Raw genomic sequence first — 26,359 nt, 5'->3', positions numbered from 1 at the left:
GAGAAACTCGCAATGTAGAAATTCCTTCAACCAATGGATATCAGCAATTCATCAGTAATTTTTGGTACCTGAGAGCTGTCTGGTACCTGAAAAGGTTAAGTTTGTGACCTACCCAAGGTCACAAAGCAAGTAATGTCAGAGACTAGAAGAACACAGGTATCCTCATTAACTGACATTTAACAGTTAAAAAAAAGCTCTTTATATACACAGCTTCATTTTACCATTGCAAAGATATTGGTACCAGAATTAGAATTCAGAGAAAAGAACTTGCCCAATCCCATCCATGATCACAAAACTAATTAATGTCAGTCAGGAACTCAACCTGTCTCTCCTCTATCTCCCAAGGCCACTGAAATATCTATTGCACCATCCACTGGAAATAATATCACAAAAGAACCCAAGAAACTAGGCAGATATTTCTAGATATTCAGTTCCCTTTTAGTCTAAGTCAGGGTATTTGGCCACATCACTGATTAATTCAGGGAACTCTGGGACTTTTGGACATTTATATAGTTTCTCAGGTTGAATAGTCTTTGTGATTCCTGGACATTGCCATACTCTTCTGCTCTCTTCAAAGCTCTGGAAGCCCATAGAAGTATGGGAATTAGAAGGAATCTTTCAGCTCATCTAACTCTAACTCCATACAAATAAGGAAACTGAGACCCATAGAGCTGAAATGTCAAGGTCATATAGCACATCAGTGGGCAGAACCACCCAGTTTTCCCTATTCAATTTCTTATCAAGACCACCAACATGAAGCAATTCCTCACTTGATTTCTAATTCCGTTATCCACTTTCTATTTCTTGATTCAAGGGACCAATATATTATCCCTGAAAAACAGAGCGAAGGTACAAAATGTTGAATTTTTAACTGTTACTAGATTTGGACACTGGATATGGCCAGAAATTACATGTGCAAAGACTTTAATAATTCAAAAGGTACTTGAAGATCCAAGATTCAATAAGGGGGAAAATATACAAGCAAATAATTTATAGATCTTTCTGAGTTAGATGTAATGATCCATTTTCTAAACTGCTACCTTATAAATCACAAAAATTACATATTATGGAAGACCACTGTTACTAATTTTAGACAGACTTCTATATGGGGCTAATGTAGTACTCTATATTAAGCCAAATGATCCAACTGATGACTTAAGGTTTTGGACCTATCACTGTGGGCTGTTGTTCAATCTCTTAAAAGAATCAAACATATGAGACAAAAAAGTTCAAGTATAACTATCAGCAATTTGTTACAAAACTGCCTTTGGTGACTTAATTCTGTATAATAGCTAATCTGTTATATTAGGCAAAATAATGAAAATTTTAGGTTAAAGCTCTAAATATCCATCTTTGTTCCTTCTGTACCTCCTCCAAGTTAAATAGGCACCAAGTTATGGCTGTCAGGCCCCACAAACAGAGTGAAAAACAGAACTATCCCAGCATCCACCCTCACTCACGTTATTAAACGCGACTTTGCCTTCTTGGGGGAAGCTGTCCCTTTCTTCACCTCCTCACCCTGTACTTCATACAGATGAGATTCTAAGATTTCAATAGCTTCATTACCATCTTCTGGTCCACAACTGCTCAGGGTCTTTGTAGGCTTAAAGGGATCCATGGAGTCATCAAAGTTATCTGGATCAAAGTGATAGGACCCCTTGGAGAGGGGTGGGGAGTTTTGCAGAGTGGTGCTGCCCCCAAAGGAGTTAAAATTGGAGCTGTCTCCCTGATTGGGCTCTAGTTTAGAGGTGGCTTTTTGGAGGGGAATTTCTTCATCTGCTGGGTGTGAAGGCTTTTCCAAGCCTTTGGCAATAACTGGCTTGCTGATTCCATCTTTCTGTGCCCTGACAGCCAGCTTGCTAACCATCTTCCTGCCTCCATGTGCAGGTTTCCTAAGAGGGGGTTTCTTGACACCTGTGCTTTCCATGCCATCTGTGAAATCAAATTCCAATTTCAAAGGTGAGCCCCTGGATTCCTCCAGCAGCTCTACCCCTGAATCACTGGCATCTCCACTGGAAGAACTTAAGGTTTGCTTCACTGCAGGAGGAGAATTGGGGATCTTGGAACCTCCTATCATGAAAGGGTTTGTATTTTCATCAAGCTCATCTGGATTGAACTGATAGGATGCTTTGGGGATAGGGTGGTCCTCCACAATGGTATCGGTTTCTGAGAATTCTCCTCCTGTTGCTCTCATCTTTAGAGACACTGGCTTAGGTTTTCTAAGCTTGCTTCTGCTGGACATAGATTCTGGTGGCAAGGTTTTGGCCTTCAACTCAGCATCACTGGAAGCCTCAAGTGTCAGTCCCATGTTATCTTTTGTCACTGAGTCTTCTTGTGGGGCTGATGATTCATTGGAGGACAAATCCTGATCAGCAATCACTGCAGGGACCTCCTCAGGCTTCTTGGCCTCCAGGAGCAATGGCATCACTGAGGGAAGCTGACCAACTTCAGGGTCTTTCTTGTCCGCCGGAGGGGCCAGGAGGTACAATGGCGCCTCATTCTCAGATGACCCAGGACATGCCTCTTGCAGATGCTTTTCAGACACTTCTGCTACCAGCTGTTCATCAAAGTCCTGCAATCCTAAAACAAAAATCAAAAGACAGCTTTTTAAATGTATATCTGCTATCAGCAGAGGGTTTGATTCATACAAATATCATGTATAAAAAGAGACAAGCTCCACCTCCCCATTCTTGTCCCCACCCCGTTCTTTAACCTTAGAAAGCAATGTCAGGAATATTTCTATGTGATGAATGTTATGTTACGGGCTTGTCATACGCCATCCTAAATGGGGACCACAGTGTTATAGACACAGAACTGGAAGAGATCTTACAAGGCAACCCAGTCCTACCCACTCCTTTGGCAAGGGAGGCCCAGAGAAATGAAGCAAAACTTTGCCTAAAGCCTGCAGTTGCTCTAGAATTAACGTGTTTGTACCAAGTGCCCAAATTATATGAACAGTTAAGAAAATGTATCAAGAGTACACTGAAGAGTTCAACAGCAAAGACCATCAAGCATAATATGAACATTTCCTCCAGCCCTAAAAGTCCTTTAAAAACCATTCTTTCCTTTCTTTAAGAAGCTAATGGCACATAACTGTCAGAGAGAGTTTGCAGGACCTGCTCACGAATTTTAGGGTCACCAAGTTTTGTCTGAAAAGATTTGGAATAATGGATGCTAAAAAAACACCAGCATTACATGCTCTACCTACTTTCTCATCCCATATTCTATGTGTTAGCCCAGAAATAATGGGAGCTTCAAAAACTGAAAAGCATACTGATTGCTCTTTCCAATTTAAACATCCCAGAAATTTTTAGGAAATAGATTAAAGGTCATCCCAATAGACTTTGGATAGAAAACATTATCTGCATCTAGAAAAAAAAAAAAAACAAAAACTAAGGAGATTTAATGTAAATCAACACATGCTATGTTTACTTCTGTTTTGTTTTTCCCCCCCTCTCCCATGATTTTTCCCTTTTGTTCTGATTTTTCTCTTCCAACATGATTCATAAAGCAATGTGTACTAAAAATAAATTTAAAAAATCAAAGTGTAAAAAAATTTACGTTGGGGGCTGGGAGGAGAGGGGGAGCCAATAACAAATGACACAAACAAGAAATATTGATCTATATTTCAGTATATCTTGTGAATTCTATTTTTATTTTAAGACATCTCTGAACTAGGTCAAAGTAACAGGTTAATATGTACTCTTATTTATTGGTAATAATTTACATGAAATCAAATCTTTTTTTTTCTAGGTTCTTATTGTAGCAATGCTGCATATTCTGATGTGTCAACTGAAGGAAATTTAATAAGGAAAACATTTATTAGAACTAATACAACATTTCTCTTTGAAATAAATAATGACAAAGAAGCAGAGTATAAGCCATGGCTTAGTAAAAAGGTGAATTTTCTCCATCCAGCTAAATACTGCTTTCTTCCTTCCTGTTAGCTTAGCCATCATTACAGAAGATATCTTTAAGGGGATTAAAAACCAGCAACTCATTAACATCTTTCGAGGGATGGGAGATCTTTTTCTTAAATGAACATATAATCAAGTCCCAGGTAGAGAATGGGGCAGAATTTGGGAGGCAAAGGAATATGATATAAATAGGACTGGAGTAGAGTACTGGATTCCAATTCAAGTATTTACTAGTATTACTTGTGTAAGAGCAGGTTAAACTTATCACCTCAGTTAAGCAATGTGTAAAATAGTCACAATAATACACTGCCTACTAGATAAGCTTGTGAAGTGATTATACTGTGAATCTGCAAAGCCATGCATAAATGAAAGCTTCTCTTATCTAAGAAACTCATGCTTCCAATTTAAAGAAGGCCTCTACACCAAATTCCAGGACTTCTTGTGGTCCTAAAGAACTTTAAGTCAAACTACAAGCTGAACATTCACTAGAACTTTAAACTTCTCCAACTACACAAAACCTTCCTCTGAGACAGCCTCCTTCCCAAATACTCTATTCTAATATTTCAGAAAAGAGAGCAATGTATATAATTCATTAAACCTGGGTAGAAGAGGTAGAAGAAGAAGGTGGTCAAATTTCCATTGTCATGACCAACCTAGATACCTGATCCTGCATCACTGGAGCCACTTAACTCCTACCTTGCTGGTACCTATGCAAGATAAACAGGAGGATACAAGAATTCATTGTTTACTCAACAGAAAGCTATACTTACTGTGAGGATCATTTTTTGACCACCACAAAATCATTGATACTCAGAGCTGGAAGATGTCTCAGATTGTCTACCCTAGCATAAGTGAGATCTTGTCTTGCTGCATGACTATTCAGCTAGAATTAAAGAGCAAGTCAGTCACTCATGATTCAATTTCAACTTGGAAGCATATCTCTAGGAGAGCGCCCTAAGGATCTGTCTTTAGCTCTGTTTTTTTTTTTTTTAAACATTTTTTGTTGATTGGATTGAAGGTATATTTAAAATCATTATGAAATGTGCAGATGACAAAGTTAGAAGGAAATGATAATAGATAACAGAATCTAACAATCTGTGGGTCAAAATGGAATTTATTAGATTTAAATGTAAGTTTTAAATGTGGGAGATTAGGAAATTATGGTGCCATTAAAAGAAAAAGGGAGGTTTCTCCAACTGATAAATGCTCAAAGAATATGATTAGACAGGAAGAATTCAACCTAACAATAGCCATGTGAAAAAAATACCACAAATCTCTATTAGAGAAATGAAAGTAAGACTTCTTTGACGTTCTACTTTACCCTCATTAGATTGACAAAGTTGCCCAAAAAAGAGATTTTGAGACATAAGACTTGAAAGCCCTCAGGAATCATTGGATTTTCTGAGAAATGATAAGACTGTTACAGGACTTCAAAAACTTGGGGGGGATCATTGGATTCCCTGATATGTGAAGCAATGGACAACAGATTGGTTTTGGACTATCTCTTGGCTGCTGAAGAAGATGTATGTGTGACTGTTGTTTACATACTCTCCTTCTAGGACTTCTGGCAATCTTTTACAACACAATATTGATTTATATTGTTTGTTATACCATTACTTGGGTTTATAATTCATGTTTGTTACACCACATCAAGCCTGCACTGACTGTGGGGAGAGTCATCACTAATAGCCTCTGCGTTGTTGCTATGTGCTTGTGTAATACCTCCCATGCTGATGAGTTTGTGCATAATAAGACTCTTCAGCCCAGAAACCCGCTAGCAACCCCCACTTCCCTTTGGTACTTTTCGTCTCCTTTCCTGAGATGTCAGAGAGGGTGTGATTATCTCCTTTTTAGTGCTTTCACCTCCATTCCTGAGAAGTCAGGGGGGTCGTGAGCACCTCCTTTTCGGTGCTTTCACTTCCTTTCCTGAGAAGTCAGGGAGGGTGTGATCACCTTCCCTTGGGGGCTCTGACCTCCCTGAGGAGTCAGGGATGGCATGATCACCTGTGTTCTAAAACAAAAGAAAGCGGGAGATGTAATGGGCTGAGGCTTGAGTTGATGCACTGAGGTCCCAAGCACATGAGGCTAAATAGTAATTGGACCATACTCTATTAATATATAAGCTTGGAGAAAGAATGGCCCCTGCCCACTCTTTGTGCAAGTCCTGATGTGTTGTATAAGAAATGATGATTTTGGTGGGTGGAGGCAGGGGAGTAGAAAAGGAAGGGGAAGGAGAGACTTTTTGCATTGCCATTGCAACGGTTTGCTCAGCTCACATCTCTCTCTGTTAGCTGGCTTCCTGTCACAGCTGCCCATATTGCTATCACAATCTTTCTTGCCTGTATTGCTATCGCAATCCTTATTCATCTCTTCACTTCAATAAAGATTGAAGATTTTTCCCTTAACCTGAATTCCTGACTCCGGCTGATTTTAAATACGCGGTCATTACAAGAGATAATGATAAACATGGAGGGACTATAGGAAAACAAAGATACTAACACATTGCATTGTGGATAAAGCTGTCACTGATTGGTCCAGCTACTCTGGAAAGCAATTTAGAACTATACTTGATTGGCTGTTATACTAAAGTCTTGAAGAGGACCAAAAATGACATCACTATATTACAGTCAAGTTACAGTGTGTTTAACTGGCTGATCAGACCAACATGAGTGTAGAGTGCTTTACCATAGTCAGACACAAAATAGTCCCTATGAAAATCTGGGGTAAATTCTCTAGCTATTCATGTCTCAAGCTTCTTCTGGACCAATTCACTTCTGCTTTGCTCATGGTGCACAGCACCTTCTCCGATGAGGGCAGGCCATGCTGGGTGTCCTGTGCCAGTATCTCCCGTGTCATATAATCGATACTAAAGTTAAGCGAGACCTTAAACATGTCCTTCTATTGCTTTTCCTGACCACCTTGTGAGCGCTTGCTCTGTGTGAATTCTCCATAAAATAGTCTTCTTGGCAATGGTACATTTGGCCTTAGAACAATGTGGCCAGCCCAACAGAGCTATGCTCTCTACAGCAGAGTTGAATGTTTGGCAATTGAGTTCAAGAAAGGACTTTGGTGTCTGGTATCTCATCCTGCTGGTGATCTTCAGAATCTCCCTAAAACATTCAAATGTTAGTGATTCCTGGTACAGCCCGGTAGAGTGTCCAGGTTTCACAGGCAATGAGGTCAGCACAGTGGTTCTGTAGACTGACCTCAATTCGGTGCTCAGTCTAACACCTCTCCATTTTCCTTTGGAATCTCTTCACATGTGTGTGTCAACCTCATTTTCAGTGTGGACATCCCTGGAAAGTATTCTGCCAAGTTAAGTGAGCTTATCCACAGCATTCAAAACTTCTCCATTTGCTATAACCAGTGGTTTCACATATGGATGATATGGGACAGGTGGATAGAGGACCTGTATCTTCTTCATGTTAATTGCTAAGCCAAAATTAGCATAAGCAACAGAGATTCGATCCATACTTTTTTTTTTTTTTTTTTTTTTTTTTTGCATCTCAGCTTCTGAGACTGAGTGGAGTACACAATCATCTCTAAATAAAAAATTTTAGTTCTGGTTTGCAGCCTTTTCAAGATGAAGAACTTATCAACATTGTGATACCTCTGTTCTGTTTCTGGAATTTTTCCTAGAATTGTTGAGCAGCAAATTCCATATCTACTATCCTCAGCCCCTTCTGAAGCCACACTTGCTCTCAGATGACTTTCTTCCAAATGTAGGATCAATCTATTAAGGAGGACTCTGACAAGAATCTTGCCACTAATAACTAAAATACCCTTCTGTAATTGTCACAAGACAATTTATTCATTTTACTTTCATATCCCAAAAGCATCAAAGCAAAAGGAAAAGGATTTATCTATCTCATCTATAATACACATAAAGCAGCTTTTTGTGATGACAAAGAACTGGAAGGTGTCCATCAACTGGGGAATGGCTAAACAAATTATGGTATAAGAATATTTTGGAATATTTTTGTGCTATATGAAATGATAAAAAGGGGAGATAGAAATTTGGAGAGACTTCTATGAATTGAACAGAGTAAAATGAGCATACTCAGAACAACTTATTCCATAACATTATAATTTGTTATCCACCATAAAACTGTAAATTCAAACAACTTTGAAAGACTCGATAGCTCTGAACAACACAATGACTAATGACAATTCCATGGTACTGATGAAGCAAATTAACTAACCAGAGAGGTGATAGACTTAGGGTTCAGAGAGACACAAGGTGTTTGGCTATGGCCAATTTGGAAGTTTATTTTGCTTAATTATTTGTTACAAGGGTTTTATTTTCTGTTTTTTTCCCCTCAATTGGGGGAAGGAATAAAAACAGATTTTTATTCATTGAAAAGAAATAGATAAAAAGCAGAGGAGTCTGGAAGAATACATTTGGGAAAAAAGATGACTTCTGTTTTTAACATGTTAAATTGGAGGGCATCCAGGTGGAAAATGTTCAATCAGCAGTTAAAAAGATGCTGAGCCTGAAGGCCCTGAGAGAGGTCAGTACAACTCAGTACAATTAAAAGTCACAGAATATACAAAATGAATCCTCTGGATTTTCAAAGAGAAAAGCTCTGGTAGAGGGGATAGAAGAATGATCTTAAGAATTAGGAAGATATGGGTTTATCTGCCTTTGATACATACTAGTGTTGTAAATATCTGTCAGTCTTTTTATATCTCAATGTCCCAGATAATTATTTTTCTCCCAGATAGTTTTCAATATGAGTTCTTGAGTTTCTCCCCACATTAAGTTATTTGTTCACATGGAATCAAAGATTAAGACCAAAAAATAAAAATGTTTAGATTCTATCTCAGGCCTTCTTCTAAATAGGTCATAAACAGATGGTTGAGGGCAGAAGGGGCCAATTTGTGTAAACAATTGTCCTATTTAATCTGATTTGGCATTTTAATTGTTAAAAGTATCTCCTGTGACTAATAACTTCACTTGCAGTACCACTGAAATTTAAGGCCCATAAAGCCAGGAAGGAAGAGAGAAAATTTAGATGTGAGCCAGTAAGCTCAAAACTTTTGGAAAACACATTTACTTTAGGAGATGGAGAAGGGAAATTTGGGTGCTTTGGTTTGCTTGAACGTAATTTGTGAAAACTGGTAGAGATTTCGTGCAAAAACAATACAATAACAACAAGTATATTGCTAAAACACAGTGTGACTTATATCTATCAAAAAACAGCTTTTCCTTCAGTTAGGTTAACTGGGCCTTTTTGGGGCCCTGATGCTTCCTTTATCCAGAAATGCCTGTGTTTACAGGGAGGAAATGCTATAAAACTTGCTTGTTTCTCTAACCAAACATGTATGTCATAATACTTCTAAGACGCTTTTTAATAGTCTTGTATCTAGTACATTATCTAGTACATTGTATCTTGTACATTATCCAAGTACAAAAGTGAAAAATTCTTAAATATTAAGTTACTACCAGCTCCTATAGGACTTATAGTGTTTATAAGGACTTACATATTGATTATAACAATCCTGAGGTATATGGTGTCTAAGTTACTGTTATCACCATTTAATAGATAAGGAAGGTGAGTTTCTCTGAAACTCACTGAAAGTGAATTGCTGAAGCTTATACAGCTCAAAAATGTCAGGATTAGGATTTAAGATGAATCAGCAATTCAACTCAGTGGCTAAAAATTTGATGAAGTCTGAGGCCACATTAAAAGTATCAGCATTTGTGTAATTATGTTAAGCAAACTTAGTCCTGAAAAAGATATGAGAAAACACATTTTTCTTTTCTTCAATAAAAATGGGGAAACACTAAATATATCTGTTAGACTTGATTCATTTACTGTTTAGTTCAGATGAACTGGGTTTTTAATTCTTTGTTTAAAAAAATAGCTCCCTGGATGGAAGAGAAGAAATACATGGCAAATTTTGTGGTGTAAAAATAAAAGGTATTGATAAAAAATTTTTTTAAATGAGAAAAAGAGAATCAGTATTCAAAAGGGAAGTAACTACTTTATTATTTTCTGTTGGCTAGACCACAACACCACTGGAGTACTGTGTTCAGTTCTGGGAATCTTATTTTAAGAAGACCAGTGAAATGTTCCATGTAATAATGTTCTGTGCCAATAGTTGCCTCTCTCCCAATTGTCAAAGAAGTAGTGATTGGGAGGAGATGCCTTTTTGTGTCTTGAATGCCTTCCTAGCCTTCTAGTTTTTTATATTTTCTAGCTTGCATTTCATATGACCATAGGTCAGGGCAAGCAGGGGACTACAAAGGGAAAGACAAACAAGAGAATCAAGAGTCTGCAATTCTGTCATATAAACAATGGCTGAAGGATTTGGGGAATGTTTAATCTGAAGAAGGGCAGGTTTACTAAGGGCCATGATACTTGAAGTCCTATAATTTGGAAGATGATAGAGTGAAGACCAATAGGTAGAAATCATAAGGATTTAGATTTCAGTTCCAATTCTTTGTAACAATTAGGGTTGTACAAATCCCCTCCCCGCAAAATGGGCTGCCTTGGGGGTGCTATGAGCTATTTGTCAATGGAAGTGTTCAAACATAAACTGAAATACCAGTTGTTAAGAGATGTTGTAGGAGAGGAGTCTGATATATGAGTGGGAGATTGGCTTAGACAATTCCCTTTTGGCTTTAAGACATAATGATAATAATAAAAAAACAAAAACTAACAAACAAAATCAAACTTGAAGACTTGCAAAGGGTTTTCCATAAAGGAGGCAAAGTAACTTATCCAAGGTTAGACACAGCTAATAATGATAAAGAACATGTAATTTTGTCATTGTTCAGTTGTTTCAGACTCTTCACAACTCAATTTGAGGTTTTCTTGGCAAAAAAATCCACTGGAGTGGTTTGTGATATTCTTTTCCAGCTTATTTAATAGATGAGGAAACTGAGACAAACAGAGTTAAAATTACTTGCCCAGTAAGTGGCTGAGGCTGGCTTTGAATCCATGAAGATGAGTCTTCTGGGTCCATTTTTAACTACTTTAAACCATTCCAACCACAATGCCAATATCTTTCCCTTTGTAGTCTCACACTTATCCTGAATTATGTTCATAGGAAATGTAAGTTTAAAATAAAAAAACCAAGAAGTATAAGAAGGCTTCTAAGACATAAAAAGGAACCTCCTCCCAACCACTACTTCTTTGCACAAGTAGGAGAGGCAACTATTAGCATAGAACATTACATGCACTGTCTGACTTTTTAAATATACTGGTTCATTTTACTAATTTAAAAAAATATTTTGTTAAAAAAGATGGCTCTCTGAGGGGAGATACATTAGAAAATGTATTTTTAAAAATACAAAGAAAAATGGTGGTTACCAGTCAAAAACCTTTAGAGAATTTACTGCCTTTGGAGAAGACTATGGTTTAAAGGATCATAGATTCAGAGACAAAGGGGAATTCAGAAGTTATCCAATTCAATTCCTTGTTTCACAGATGAGGTTAGTTCCAATAGTAATAGTAGCAAAAAATGGTTAGCTCAAAAGGTCTTTCAAAATGAAAACTCTGAGACAATTTATGAACCCTTCCACCCCACCCCAGGCCAAAGTAAGTGTCTCTATAGAAGGAAAGCTACATTGGTGTTCTGAGAATTAGGAGTTGAGTGTTATGGTGATAACCTAGTGGAATGATTTAGGCCTACTGGGCACCCAGACTTTAAGGAAAGCTACTATTCATAGTGTAAATGTAAATATATGGATATTTACATGGCTTTGAGAATGAGTGAGGCTTCTTTAATCTCCTCTTTCTCCATTCTTAAACTTTGGAAGGAAGTGAGTTAGATGGAAGAATTAATCTAGGGTGTTTATAAAATGATCTTCATCATATATGTATATATTACTAATGAGTCTTTGGCAGGTTAATCTCAGCCCCTCAGGCAACTATCTAAGATTTTAAATTGCAAAGCAGGCATAGATCTGCATTGGGAGAAGTCCTTAAACACACCTGGCCCAAAAATAAATAAATAAATAAAAGTAAACATCCCTATATTCAACCAGAGAAGCCATATATACAGTTTTATGAAAAGAAATGCTTTCAAGAAAGTTTTAAAGGAAATACAAATTTCTATTTTAAAAATGACAACAACAAAAACACAAGATGCTCCTTCTGGTGTCAATGAGACCCCTATTTGCCCCTCTCCACCAGCATCTTCCTACATACATCTCCCAGGCATGGGCAATAAACTACAGTGTCAGTTACCAGAGCTGTTATTTGTCAAACTACTGACATTATCCCTTGCTTACATGGTTTCAGCTGGACCAGCAGTCAACAGACCTGGCTTTGAATCCTTCTCATGTTATTCTTTAGATGAATCAGTGAACTTCTCAGAGTCTCCATTTCCTCTATTTACTTCCCTAGGTTGTTGAGAGACTCAAATGAGATCGAGTGGGAAGCAGATCAAGTGGGAACCCATAACAGATCAACATAATGCAGTAGGAGGTACTGAGACTCTTTCTTTTGGAGCTCCCTAGTAAATTAGCATGTGAAAAGAAAAGGGGATAGTAGATAGAGGTGTTCAGCTTATGGAACATTAATTCATTTATTCACCATTAATTCAAAGGGAATTAAAGAAAAAAAGAGTTAAATTGTTATCACCTAAGACCCAATCAGGTATTTAATTAAGCACACTCTACTGCCTCTACCTGTTGGCATGTCCAGGATTGTGCAAAGTAGTGAATCACAAATTTGGTACGTCCAGGTATGTTAGGGCTAAAAGGGAGCTGAAGAAGCTAACTAGTTAGTACAGCCTTTATCTCAAAAAAGAAACTGAAGGCAAGAGAAAAGCTCATTCATATAAGTAATATAATCCAGCTAGGTTATAAACCTCGCTTCTGATTCCAAATTCTTCCTTTTAATACACCTGAATGACATCCAAGCATCACACAGCAGACATTGGTGTAGTAAGAATCCAAATACAGAAAAAGCTCAGCTTTGCCTTTTTTCTCACTCCCAATTTTTAGGAGAATTTAAAGCCTCCTACTTTGCAGCTGTAAACTCTTTTTAAAGGTCTGAAAACAACATTATGCAACTCATCCAACTCAATTTCTCCCAGTCTGCCCTGCTCATTCTTAGCCCTTCTCCCTAACACACAGACTTCTTAATTTCCTAAAGGTCCTCTCCCTGAGAATTGTGAGGGACTGAAAATAATGTGATGATTCTCCTGGCTTTGGCAAAATTCTGATAAACTCAGCAGTACCTGTGATAATCTTAGCAGAAAAATAATTCTCCCTACCCACCCCACTCTCCAACTCAGGTGGTTATATTCGTAAGGAAAGAAAAAAACAGAAATCAAAAAAAGATTAACCTTTCCCATTTGTCCACTATTCTGCTGGTTGCTAAAGTATCTTCTGCTTTCAATAGCAGCCTCCCCAAAAGTCAGTGAATAGACAGCAGGGATGTTACCCAATCAATGGCTTTTATTTTCAAAATGACCATAGTTAATTAATGTATCATCTTATTTCCTGTCTTCAGGTAAGATTATTCTCATGAAGAATAAAAAGCTAAGGATAACCAAAATCTGTTGCTTTACGTAGTACTCTTAACATTTTTCAATGAGAGAAGACAAACTTGGATGGCCTTAAAATTATCTTAAGACTTGCATCAACTTCAAATGGAAGTTTATGCAAGCCTTTTCTAGCTTCATTAAAAGCAGGTCAATTTCAGCAAAAAATTCAGGACTCTCTTGGCCTAGCGGCAAACCAAAACTATTTACAGAGGAAGACTGAACACCAATCACAAGTAAAACAAAATATTTTGCATGTTTTTCAAGGTATTTGCACTCTTCCAAAGAATGAATGATCTCTCATCCACATCCAGTACTTGCTGCTTCAGCTATTGGAAGTTCTCTTTTCTTTTTTTGGGTCACAGAGACCAAGGTTTTAGTGACAAAGGATCAGAGGTAGAGCTGGCAGGAATGCCAAGTGAGGAATCAGGCCAGAATATGTCGTGCTCAGGGCCCTACAGTAGTTATCATTATATCTCCTTCTTTCCCTATTGTGTCAAGTTGCTTCCGGACAGGATATCTGGCATTTTTTTCTCAGCTCACCTCTCAGCCTCAGTTTCCTTATCTTTAAGATAAGAATGACAATAATAACCTGCACTAGTTGCTTCACATGGTTGTTGTGGGTAAAGATATCATACAAAATTTATTCGGACCTGCTTCATGATTTCACAGGTTATATTAAATTCCTGGTAAAGAAATCCCCTTAACCAACAGAGATCAGCACTGTTCCTATTATTTACAGTCTTAGAAAATTGTCTATGAGCTCTAGGCTCACCCAGTCTAGTATATATCACAGATAGAACTTGAATCCAGATCACCCTAATTCCCAAGCTGGCCTTCTATGCATTGCCCTTTGCCATCTAAATATGAGTTTTTACTTCTACCTCTAGAGAAAGTGTAGGGAAAGTTAGCGCACTTTAAATGAGAATCCTGGTTCTCCATATTTTGCATTGCCACATACTTCTACCTCTAGAGAAAATGTAGGGAAAGTTAGCGCACTTTAAATGAGAATCCTGGTTCTCCATATTTTGCATTGCCACATACTCTCTGTTTATGTGAGATTCTGTCTCTGTCTGACCTCAAGATGCAAGAACTGCATTTCATTTTTGAACTAATGATCATACATATGTCCAGATACTGTCCCCTGATATTACTCTCTCCTTATTCTCATCTGTAAAATGATGGGGTTGGACTAGATTTGCTTGTAAGGTCTGTCAAGTTCCACATCTATGATCCTAAATTCCTTCTACTCCTTCTAGATCTGCTCTAATAATGAGTATCTGCAGGTTTGATCCTCTCCTTTTCTTCTGTTTCATGGCTGCAATTATTATCTCTAGGCATGTGATATATTCTTTCTCTTGAGCAACAGATACAAATTAACTACTGTCTATTGGACATACTCTTCCTGCCTTCTAAACTTAAGGTTTCAACTCATCTGGACTATTTTGATAGTCTAAAAATGGGTCTCCTTGCTTCTAGTCTCTTTCCCTTTCCTATTTATCCTCCTCCCACTGCCATAATAGCCTTCCTCCCTTCTTGAGAATGTCTAGTGGCTCCTAACCAGCTCTTAGGTTAAAATACAAATTCTTTGGTTTAGCAATTAGGAACCATTAACAGTCTCCTCTCAGCCTCCCTGTTTGGAATTTCATAAAATTTCCCCTACTCGTCATTTCAGCCAAACTGGCTTCCTTGCTCTTCTGCTAAGATAGCAGTCTAGCTTTTGACTCCTTATCTTGGAACACACCCTAAAGCCAGGAATGCATTTTCTCCTCTGTAGTGTTTTTCTTCTTTAAAATATAATGGTTCTCTCTGGGAGCAGGTTTCTTGGGAAGGTTTCCTGGAGGGAGCCTTAGTTTCAGTTTCAAATAATAATCACCCCAAATGCAGCCAGATGATAAAAGTTCAAATATTTATTTTCTCCTTCCAAAATAGCCCGGTTAATTTTTCTTAGAGGCCTATCTTTCTGCTTGGTTCCAAGAGCTCTTGCAGTTTTGTCCTTTGCTTCTGTCTCTGCTTTCTTCAGCCTCCAGCCAGCACAAAGGTGAATCTGTCTTGCTTCCGAGAGAGGGCTTCTGGCTCTCAATCTCCCAGTGTGCTCTGTGTCTGTCCCAGAGTGCTCCTCTCCAACCCCTGGGAATGTTCCAAAGTAAAACTCTCTAACCTGAAGCTAAAAGTCTCTTTATATATGATCTCCCAAAGGTTGACTCCTCCTTCTGGAGGCAGGGATAAAGGGAGGTGTGAATTTGGATATCTCATATGCTAAACTCTGAAATCTCCCAAACGTGTGAACTCCAATGAGTAAAGGTGGGAACACAAGCATTGTTTCTCAGTTCCACTTAGTACCTTGTTTCTTCTGACCCATAACATCTCCTTGTAGGATCAGATCAATCATACTGAACCATGCTAAATTAGATAATTATTGTCTCTATCAATTCTAATGACTTAACAGTTTGTAAAGATTCCAACACTCCTCACCTTTTTCTCTTAAATTTTCAGCTGCCTTAAAGGTTCAGCTCAGGTACCAACTCCTCTGAAGAAACTTTCCTGATCCCTTGGCTGTCAGAGCAACCCCCTCCTCAAATTGTATTTTATTTACTTACTGTTGTATCCTTCCCATTCAAAATGTAAACTCCCTGAAGACAAGGGCTCCTGAAGATAGTCTTGCCTATAAAACACACTCAACAAATGTTTGTTTCTTCTAAGGATCCTGAATTTTTTCCCCTTTGGGTCTACATTCCCAGAAATTAGTATAATGCCTGGCACATAGTAAGCACTTACTTAATAAATGCTTCTTGACTTGCAGGAATTTAAGATAAAACATCAGATGATGTCCTGAATATTTTGAGTGAGGAGGGAAAGCTTGAACATACTGAGTTAAGAATAGGAGAAGGCGATAGAGGCTGAGATTTCTGACCTCATTCATTTAAACCAGTTTTTCCTAAGGGGCTCCAAACTTTCCCAATATGGCCTTGTGTTTATATCAAACTTGTAGCTGGGTACAGGTATCAAGCAGCAGGTATCAAAACCAGAAAAAGCAAGAATTCTGGTAACAGATGGGTAAGCACCTGATCAACCAATTGGCCTTTATTAACCAGCTACTACTGCCAAGGATTGGGTTAGAAACTATATATGTAAAAATGCCCTCAAGGAGCTTACCATTCCACAGAGGAAACATGTCTCAGTATAGACAAATGCAAAATATCTAGAGAGTAGATATAACAACTGCAGAGCAACAAACTCCTGAAATACAAGGTGGCTCCTGACCTGAGCTCTGAAAGAAACTACAATTTCTAAGAGGCAGAAATAAGGAGGAAGAGCATTCCAAGTTGAAAAGAACAAACACAAATAACACCTTCCTGTTGCCACCATCAAATGAACTAAATGATAGTCTCTCCTTTAGGCCCCAGGTTACTATGTACTTAGCTGGCCATTTCATTATTATTATAAAATAATATTGTATTAATTATTAATGATGCCATTATAGCATACATCATTAATTATAGCCATTTGCATATAACTTTATGATTCATAAAGCATTTGTTATTTGATGTAAACATAATACTGAGTAAGACCTGCTTGACAATAATGGGAAGGCTCTCAGAGCAGATTAGAAGAATTTATATACCTTCAAGTTTGGGAAGTGCCTTACAAAAATTATCCCATTTACTCTAAAACTCAGGAGGTGGGCACTATGATTATCTCATTTTACACACAAGTACTGCACTTACAGAATCCTAAGTCTGACTTCTCTCTATTTCACCTGACTCTATCACCACACCAAATAGTGTATCTCTTGTTCTACTCCTATCTGGAGTCCAGGCTGAGATGACCTCCTTTGGGGTCCTTTGGGGCAGGCTCCCAAGCAGGTCTGGGCAGATTGCTCTCCCTGCAGCTTCCCGACTCTCCAAACTGGTTGTTCTACCACCTCTGGCACCCATCACTGTAAATTCTTTTAACTACACTCTATTCCTAGGCATCTGGAGGGAAGAAGGGGGGAGGGGGGTTTGATTCCCACAGGTATCATAGTCAGTGGTCTTAATTATATATACATTCACTAGGTTCTCCTTTCTCTTCCCACCTTATCCCTTTGTTAATAGTTTCTTTTTTTTTTTTTTTATCCTGGTATCCAGCCACTAAGTTCAGATATTTCAGTTTTTTGTTTTTTTTTAAATAACATTTTATTGATAGAACTCATGCCAGGGTAATTTTTTACAGCATTATCCCTTGCATTCACTTCTGTTCCGATTTTTCCCCTCCCTCCCTCCACCCCCTCCCCCAGATGGCAAGCAGTCCTTTACATGTTGAATAAGTTACAATATATCCTGGATACAATATACATGTGCAGAACTGAACAATTTTCTTGTTGCACAGGGAGAATTGAATTCAGAAGGTATAAATAATCCGGGAAGAAAAACAAAAATGCAAGCAGTTTATATTCATCTCCCAGTGTTCTTTCTTTGGGTGTAGCTGCTTCTGCCCATCTTTGATTAATTGAAACTGAATTAGCTCGTTTGTAGCAGCCCTGTTTGTAGTGGCTAGAAACTGGAAAATGAATGGATGCCCATCAATTGGAGAATGGCTGGGTAAATTGTGGTATATGAATGTTATGGAATATTATTGCTCTGTAAGGAATGACCAGCAGGATGAATACAGAAAGGCTTGGAGAGACCTACATGGACTGATGCTAAGTGAGATGAGCAGAACCAGGAGATCATTATACACTTCGACAACGATATTGTATGAGGATGTATTCTGATGGAAGTGGATTTCTATGACAAAGAGACTTAACTGAGTTTCAATGGATAAATGATGGACAGAAACAGCTACACCCAAAGAAGGAACACTGGGAAACAAATGTGAACTATTTGCATTTTTGATTTTTTTCCTGAGTTATTCTTACCTTCTGAATCCAATTCTCCCTGTGCAACAGGAGAACTGTTCGGTTCTGCAAATATGTATTGTATCTAGGATATACTGCAACATATTTAACATATATAGGACTGCTTGCCATCTTAGGGAGGTGGGGTGGAAGGAGGGAGGGGAAAAAACGAAAAATAAGCGACTGCGAGGGATAATGTTGTAAAAAAATTACCCTGGCATGGATTCTGTCAATACAAAGTTATTATTAAATAAAATAAAATTTAAATTTAAAAAAAAAAAAGAAGAAAGAAACTGAATTAGCTCCCTTTATCGAAGAGATCCACTTCCATCAGAATACATCCTCAAACAGTATCATTGTTGAGGTATATAATGATCTCCTGGGTTCTGCTCATTTCACTTAGCATCAGTTCATGTAAGTCTCGCCAGTCCTCTCTATATTAATCCTGCTGGTCATTCCTTACAGAACAATAATATTCCATAACATTCATATACCACAATTTACTCAACCATTCTCCAATTGATGGCATCCATTCATTTTCCAGCTTCTAGCCACTACAAACAGGGCTGCCACAAACATTTTGGCACATACAGGTCCCTTTCCCTTCTTTAGTATCTCTTTGGGGTATAAGCCCAGTAGAAACACTGCTGGATCAAAGGGTATGCACAGTTTGATAACTTTTTGAGCATAGTTTCAAATTGCTCTCCAGAATGGCTGGATGTGTTCACAATTCCACCAACAATGTATCAGTGTCCCTGTTTTCCCACATCCCCTCCAACATTCCACATTATCTTTCCCTGTCACTCTAGCCAATCTGACAAGTGTGTAGTGGTGTCTCAGAGTTGTCTTAATTTGCATTTCTCTGATTATTAATGATTTGGAGCATATTTTCATATGTCTATAAATAGTTTCAACTTCTTCATCTGAGAATTGTCTGTTCATATCCTTTGACCATTTATCAATTGGAGAATGGTTTGATTTCTTATAGAGTCAATTCTCTATATATTTTGGAAATGAGGCCTTTATCAGAACCTTTGATTGTAAAAATGTTTTCCCAGTTTATTGTTTCCCTTCTAATGATATTTCAGTTTCTTATCAGATCATCTTATCCACTATAACAGAATTTTATGTTGGAGAATGGTTGCTTTAGTTAACAAAAAAGGAGTCTGACACTAATTGGGAAGAGGGATTAGTCATGATAAGGTAAAGGTTCTCAGATTTATTGGTTATATTGCATTTCTGGGGCACTTGTGATAACCTCCATGAAGTGTAGTGCAAGTATCATGCCAACTGTAAAGACTATGGGCCACAAGGAAAAGAGCCAGAAAGAGAAAGGCAGATTGCACCTTTTTCCTAATGAACCAATTCATATACTGATTAGCAGCTAGTTGGTACAGTATAGATGGCTGGACCTAGTCAGGAATACCTAGATTTAAAAATGTGATCCTTTAAAAAAATGATCTGGGCAAGTCACATAACCTGTTTATTTTGGTTTGCTCTGTAAAATTTGGATAATAACAACAACTATGTCTTAAGATTGTTGTAAGGATAAATGAGAAAAATATTTGTAAAGTGCTCACAAATCTTAGAAAAATGACAAATAATAGCTATCATCATTATGTCTATAGATCTCAAAGATATCTTAGAGTCTGAATTTATTTCTTAAACTTAAAAGTGTTATTTGATATGATCAAGCAAGTATCATTCACCAGTTGATTTTGTCAGATTGCTTTCCTTTGCTACATGGGAGGCTGGAAGAAGGGAGTGTCCAGATAGCTAGAAAGATATAAAACGTCTAAGTCTATATAAGCTATGTAGAGATGGATACATCATACATGTAGTTATATAGGTATCAGAGACACATAGGAGATAAAAGGAATCAATAAAAGCCTTAAAAATATATGTACCAGAAATTCTCCCATATTTCTCTAAGAAATCCCAATTCTTTCTTTCTATCACTTGCCCCACAGTTGGCTCTTTTTCTCAACAACTCAATCTTACCTCTAACAAAGCGAGGTGTATGATTGTTAAAACTACTGGGAAGTTCATGTCCCAGAAAAGCAAACTGCCAAGAAAGGAGTGGAGTCAACAATCCTAAGGGCAATCCTGCCCTAAATCTGGGTCTGGGAATCCCTTTGAACTACTGGTCTGAGGAGAAGGAGCTTCTCAGGCTGCCACATCTCCTCTGTCTTGTTTCTTTTGAGACGAGTCATTTACTGGCACTAACCTTCCCAGCTCTGCAAACCAAGGAGGTAACCCAAAAGTGTGCCATGAAGATTTCTGTGCTCCAAAAGACTGAACTCATCATGCTATACTTGAAAGAGAACTTTCTAGAAAAGACCAAGGAGTCACTGAGGAGGTGAGGATGAAGAAGAACTGTTTAATAGTGGATGGAGCCCGGGAAATGGTCAGTACTAGAGAAAGGCTGGTATTTAATAACCCTCTCAGGAAAATTTCAGCTCTAAGAAGGCAGCAAATGAGATCAAAGCCCCAAACAATCTCTCAAATGTACAAGGTCTTCTTGTATCTCTACAGAATGAATGGTAGAGACAAGAGAGACATGAAATCAATTTAAATTTTCCCACCAAACTGCATTCTATCTTCTTCTGTCAAAGAGGGAAAATTTTTCTAGCAATACAAGAGAAATAGGAGTTGTTGACTTTTTTTTTTTTAAACAGAAAAAAAAATTTGGAAAAAGCTAAGCCCCTGCAGGTCTAAAATCAAGCTGACCAGAGAAATAACTAGGATGGGGCAACCTGGATTTTGCTGCAGGGTGCCAAAATTTAGAAGGCTCTGATTACCTGCTATCTATCAATAGCTAGAAATAAATGGATTTTGCACCTAGTTTGCAAGAATAATTACAAGAGGAAGCAAACACCCCCATATCTCCCCACGCCTTTAAAAATTAATTTGAGAGTATGTTTTATGATGCTTGTCCCAGATTCAAAAACTGTTAGTGATAGGTTTGATACTAAGTTTCTATGAAAACGATGGAGGCAAGAATGGGGTGGCTAATTTTAAAGTCCTTTCTAGCATAAGGAATCTATGATTTTTTTTCCCCAGTATAAAGAATTTTAATTTTGTAATGTGCTTTATATATAGCATTTTTGGTGTGTCACTCTTTAACTATCGAGGGAGGTGTTAGGTCTCACATTTAGAGCCATTTTGGGTTTTTCAGTTTTGTATAAAAGCCCACAACATGCTTAAATAAGTACTGTATGGAAAAGGACTGGCTAATGACATCACCTCTATTTTCTCTCTCTAATAAAAGTGGACAAATGCACTAGCCACATCAACTATATTGTTGATCTTCAGATCTCAAATGACTTAATTTCTTCCTTCTTCTATAAAATGAAGGCCAAAGGAAAAGAATTTAACCATTCCTGGTTCTCAATGTCCACTATCTACTATACCTTTATTTAACTGTTCTGAAGAAGCCTCAGATAGAGAACCAATACTCCTTCCAGGTTTCTGAGATTGAGGAGAAGGGGAAGTAGTAAGCTCTGTAAGACAGGGCTAGGAATTAAATCAGAAAACTTAAAGAAATAAAAACACATAATGAGGGTTGGAAGGGACTTCATAACACATTTACCTCCACCCATAGAAAAAAGAATCCGGTCTATCACATCCCCTGTCTAGTGGTCACCTAGCCACTGCTAGAAGACTCCAACAATAAAAACTTGACTACCTACCTGAAAGCAAATTATGGGATAGATTCCACCTGGGGACCACTCTTATCTAGAGTAACTAGGCAGTGCAATAAAGAGACCACTGGACTTACTCATTTACTAGCTATGACTGTGCCTCAATTTTCTCATCGGTAAAATGGGGATAGCAGCCCCTAACTCCTGGGAATTGTTTTGTTAAATGATAAACACAATGCTGGCATATAGTAGGTGCTTAATAAATGCTTGTTCCCTCTCTCCCTCCCTCCCCTCTCCTTTTTTATTTAGTAGGATTTCTTTTTTTTATATTAAAGTCAAAGTTTCTTCTGGACTTAGTATAACAACTTCTTCCTCCTATAGGATCCAAGAGGCAGCTAGGTACTAGTCAGGAAAACCAGAGTTCAAATCTGACTTCAGATACTGGCTCCATCCTGGCCATGAATCCATGGCATTTAATCTGTGTACCTCAGCTTCCTCATTTGAAAACTAGGAAGAATAAACTCTCAAGGCTGTTGTGAAAATAAAATGAGATGATATTTATAAAGTGTCTTTGCAAACCTTAAGGTGTTATATGGATGCTATTATTATTATTAGGTATATCCTCTAAAACTACTCTATTTTGTCTACAATGTCTTTCCTCAAAGAAAGTTTCCTTATATGGACCTGCCTCACCTCACCCTAATTGCCCCTCAGTGTATATCATCTCCCCATTATAATGTCTTCATCTGCCTCCATTTTCTCATGGGGTATAAGTAAGCTCCATGAGGGCAGGGGCTGCCTTACTTGCTTTCTACCTCCAAGGCTCAGCAGAGCCTGGGTAATGTTAAGTGCCATCAGAATTCATTCATTCATTCATTCCAAGAACTTTTTAACAAGAGATTGGGTTTCCTTGGACCTTTTTGGGTTCAGTCAGTCTGGTTCCATACCCAACAGATGCTATTATGTGCTGTGTATGTGTATGGCTAGACCAGTGACAGAATTGAGCCACTATCACAGTTCTCTCTTCAAGGTACTCTTCCTCCTCTGAACCCCTTCCTTCTTCCTCTAGGGGAAGGCTCTAGACTTCTCTTCCTCATTTGAAGGCTGGGTTATCAGAGGGCATTTAGAATGCGCATCTGGCTGGCCTGCCCATCTTTCCTGCTAATGTTGTGTATATTAGGGAATAAGCATTTATATAGCACCTATCATGTGCCAGGAATAGTGCACAATATTTTTAAAACAAATTTTATTTTTTTATTATTTTAAAATTTCTCATTTTATGAGCAGTAAAAGAGGTCTTCAAACTTTTTTTTTCAGGGGGCAGGAGAGGGTTGGAGAGCAGCTTTTGTTCAGGTCAATCAATGGCTTAGACTTTCTGGCAGTTGTGATTCAATAAAGTCAGGACATATTCCTCAGAAGAAAGGACCAAAAAGAGAAATGGATTTAAAGACAGACACCCCGGTGGCTGGGTTTGAATACAGGCTCTGCTACCCTACTGTATGGCAGTTCCTGTGTCTGTGCCTCAAGTTCCTCATTTGTAAGAGAGGGAGAACCAAGGAGGCAGAGGCCAGACCAAGACCTGTCTAAAGTTTTGTCATTTCATTTCCTCCTGGGTGTCCCTGTAGCTATCTCAGACTCAGCATGTCCAAAACAGAACTTAGATTCTCTTTCATCTAGACCTTCTTCCTAAATTCCCAGTCACTCCAGTTCCCAATCGAGTTGTCATTCTTGACTCAATCTACCAATATCCGAGTCACTTTATCATTTTATCCTTTCATAATTATTTCTCTTCTATGCCCTCTTTCTTTCCACTTCTGCAGACACCAGTGCACCTCCTGTCTGGCTACTGTAATTAGTCAGAGCCAACTAGCATTTGTCAAGCACCCAGGTCCGCCAGGCTCTGTGCTAAGCAGAGACAAAGCACAAAACAGTGCCTGGTCGTCTGGAGCTCACAGGTGGAGAGGGAGGCAAGGATACACGGGCAGCAGGCTCAGAGAGAGGGCACTAGGGCTAAGGAAAACTGGCAAAAGGTTCTTGTAGAAGGCAGGACATCAGCCAAGCTGGGAAGGAAGCCAGAGACTCAGGAGGCAGAGAGGTGAAGGAGAGTCCTGGGCATGGAGGACAATCTGAAAATGTTCAGAGCCACTAAGCTAAACTGGTCTCTCTGACTTGAATCTCTCCTTGTCCAGTTCATCCATCACGCCGCTATCTAAAAGATCTTCTTTAAACCAAAGGTCTAACTAGATCACTGTACTCCCCTGCTGAATAAATTTCAGGAGCTCCCTGTTTCCTCTAAGATCAAATTGAAACTGCTAGGGGCACTTAGGAGAGCACAATGGACAGAGGGCCAGTCCTAGAGTCAGGAGAACCTGAGTTCAAATCCAACCTCAGACACTGGATATTTATTAGCTATATGACCCCAGGCAAGTCACTTAATCCTGATTGCCTCCCTCATCTCTTTCCCCAAAAGTTAAAATTCCTGTTTGGCATTCACAACCTGGCCCCTTCTTACCTCTTCATTCTTCTTCACCATCCCTCTGCCCTAATGGACTCCTAAAGCCCTCTTTTGACAGTCCATTTTCTGTATCTTTGCAATAGATTTCTACCATGCCCACAATATGTTCCCCTGCACTTCTACCTCCTGGATTAAACTTCAAGACTCAATCCAAAACCCTGAAACCTACCTCTCCAGGAGGTTGTTCTTAGTTCTTTCTCCCCCAACCCACCTGCTGCCATCACTAGAGCCTTCCCTCAGAGTCTCTCACCCCATCTCTCTACTCTAGATCTTGAATATACAGTTATCTGCATGTAGCCTCCCTCTCCAATGTAAGGTCCTTGGGGGAAGAAGCCCGTTTCTTCCTTTCTTTGTACCCCCAGCACTTAGCACAATGCCAGGCACAGAGTACAATGTTTTATCAGGGACAAGTCCATCCCAGCTCTAAATCCCAGGAAGGAGTCAATGGTGAACTAGAATGGACAAGAGCTGCTGCCCTGAGCAAGCCCCAGCCCAAATTGCTCTCGGGCCTTTTCAGCCTAGCCAGGCAAACCTTGTGGGGTGCTGGCTTCAGAGTTAATATTCCCCAGGAGACAACTACTTTAATGCTTCCCAGGGCACCCCAGGGAGCTCACATCACCCGGAAAGCAAGGATTTCTGACTAGTACATGGGAGTGGAGGCGAGTCAGTACAGAGAGAAAACCATCTCCGAAGCATTCCAATATTTCTTGTAAGTACTTCAAAAAAAGATGCTCCAGACATCACAGCAGTGAAAAATATATAGGCACAGGGATGTGAGCCTACTGCAAATAAGCCTATAAAAAAACCTTAAAAAAAAAAAGAACCCCCAAACATCTCTCCTGGGGTCCTTTACCTAATAGCAGCTTCCCAGAGTGTGAGCATGAGGGGCCAGCAGGAAAACCAAGAGAATGCAGGGCACTATTCTTGGCCAGATCTGGGGAAGGTGGTAAATGGTTTTCCAAGGAAAGATCCTGGCTCCTAAGTACAGGATCTCAGAAATCTGAATTCTAGAAGACAAAGAGGAAATTTGGAGTCACATACCCAGGGTTCCAGTAATTTAGAATTTTAAAATGTCTCCTCACCTTAGGTTTCCTCTATCATTCAGCAGAAAAACAAGAAGCAAGTGCCAATTACTTTCTTTTCTTTTTTCTTTCTTTCTTTTTTTTCCTCTCTCTCTCTCTCTCTCTCTCTCTCTCTCTCTCTCTCTCTCTCTCTCTCTCTCTCTCTCTCTCTTTTTTTTTTTTTTTTTTTGCTGAGGCAATTGGGGTTAAGTGACTTACCCAGGGTCACACAGCTAGGAAGTGCTAAGTGTCTGAGGTCAAATTTGAACTCAGGTCCTCCTAACTTCAGGGCAGGTGCTCTATCCACTGAGCCACCTAATGCCCCTGCAAATTACTTTCAGTTCTGACTTTTGTACCTGCAATCTTTTAAAATTAAGGCAAGAACATTTAATCCTCACCACAACCCAAGGAGATAGGTGCTATTATTGTCCCCATCTTATGAACTGAGGCAAATAGAAGTTACCTGACTTATTCAAGGCCACACAGCTAGGAGATAGGTGCTATTATTGTCCCCATCTTATGAACTGAGGCAAATAGAAGTTACCTGACTTATTCAAGGCCACACAGCTAATAAATCTTGGAGTATTTTTTAATTCAGATCATCCTGACCCCAGGACCTAGAACTCTTATGCACCAATCACCCATTTGCAAGCCAGGACAGCCCTGGTCCTCAGGAAGCTTCCATTCTAACAGGGAAGTCAACATGCAAATGGGAGCTGACAAGGGGAGTGAGGAAAGATAACCTGCTTTTTAGCTCATATAGTTCAAACTTGTTCATCTCATTAGAAGTAATTACCACTAATACAAGAATGACTAACCGCCCACATAAAACTGAAAAGTAA

At 38.8% G+C, this 26,359-nt stretch overlaps 1 protein-coding gene across 6 annotated transcripts in view; it reads right to left on the bottom strand.

Moving 5' to 3' along the window:
• Positions 1-26,359, bottom strand: part of TACC1 (transforming acidic coiled-coil containing protein 1) — an 83,031-nt gene that overhangs the window by 39,035 nt on the left and 17,637 nt on the right. For 4 of the 6 annotated variants that reach the window (XM_051975551.1, XM_051975553.1, XM_051975549.1 and 1 more), the window contains exon 3: positions 1,461-2,580. The exons of the other annotated variants lie outside the window; for them this stretch is intronic. In XM_051975551.1, the coding sequence (XP_051831511.1) occupies positions 1,461-2,580 (1,120 nt within the window). The remainder of the gene's footprint in view (positions 1-1,460; positions 2,581-26,359) is intronic. 6 annotated transcript variants of the gene reach the window in all.

Source organism: Antechinus flavipes, chromosome 2 (assembly GCF_016432865.1).
Source record: "Antechinus flavipes isolate AdamAnt ecotype Samford, QLD, Australia chromosome 2, AdamAnt_v2, whole genome shotgun sequence".
Lineage (NCBI taxonomy): Eukaryota > Metazoa > Chordata > Mammalia > Dasyuromorphia > Dasyuridae > Antechinus > Antechinus flavipes.
The sequence above is the reverse complement of the archived record's forward strand: the minus strand, read 5'-3'. Positions and strand labels throughout refer to the sequence as shown.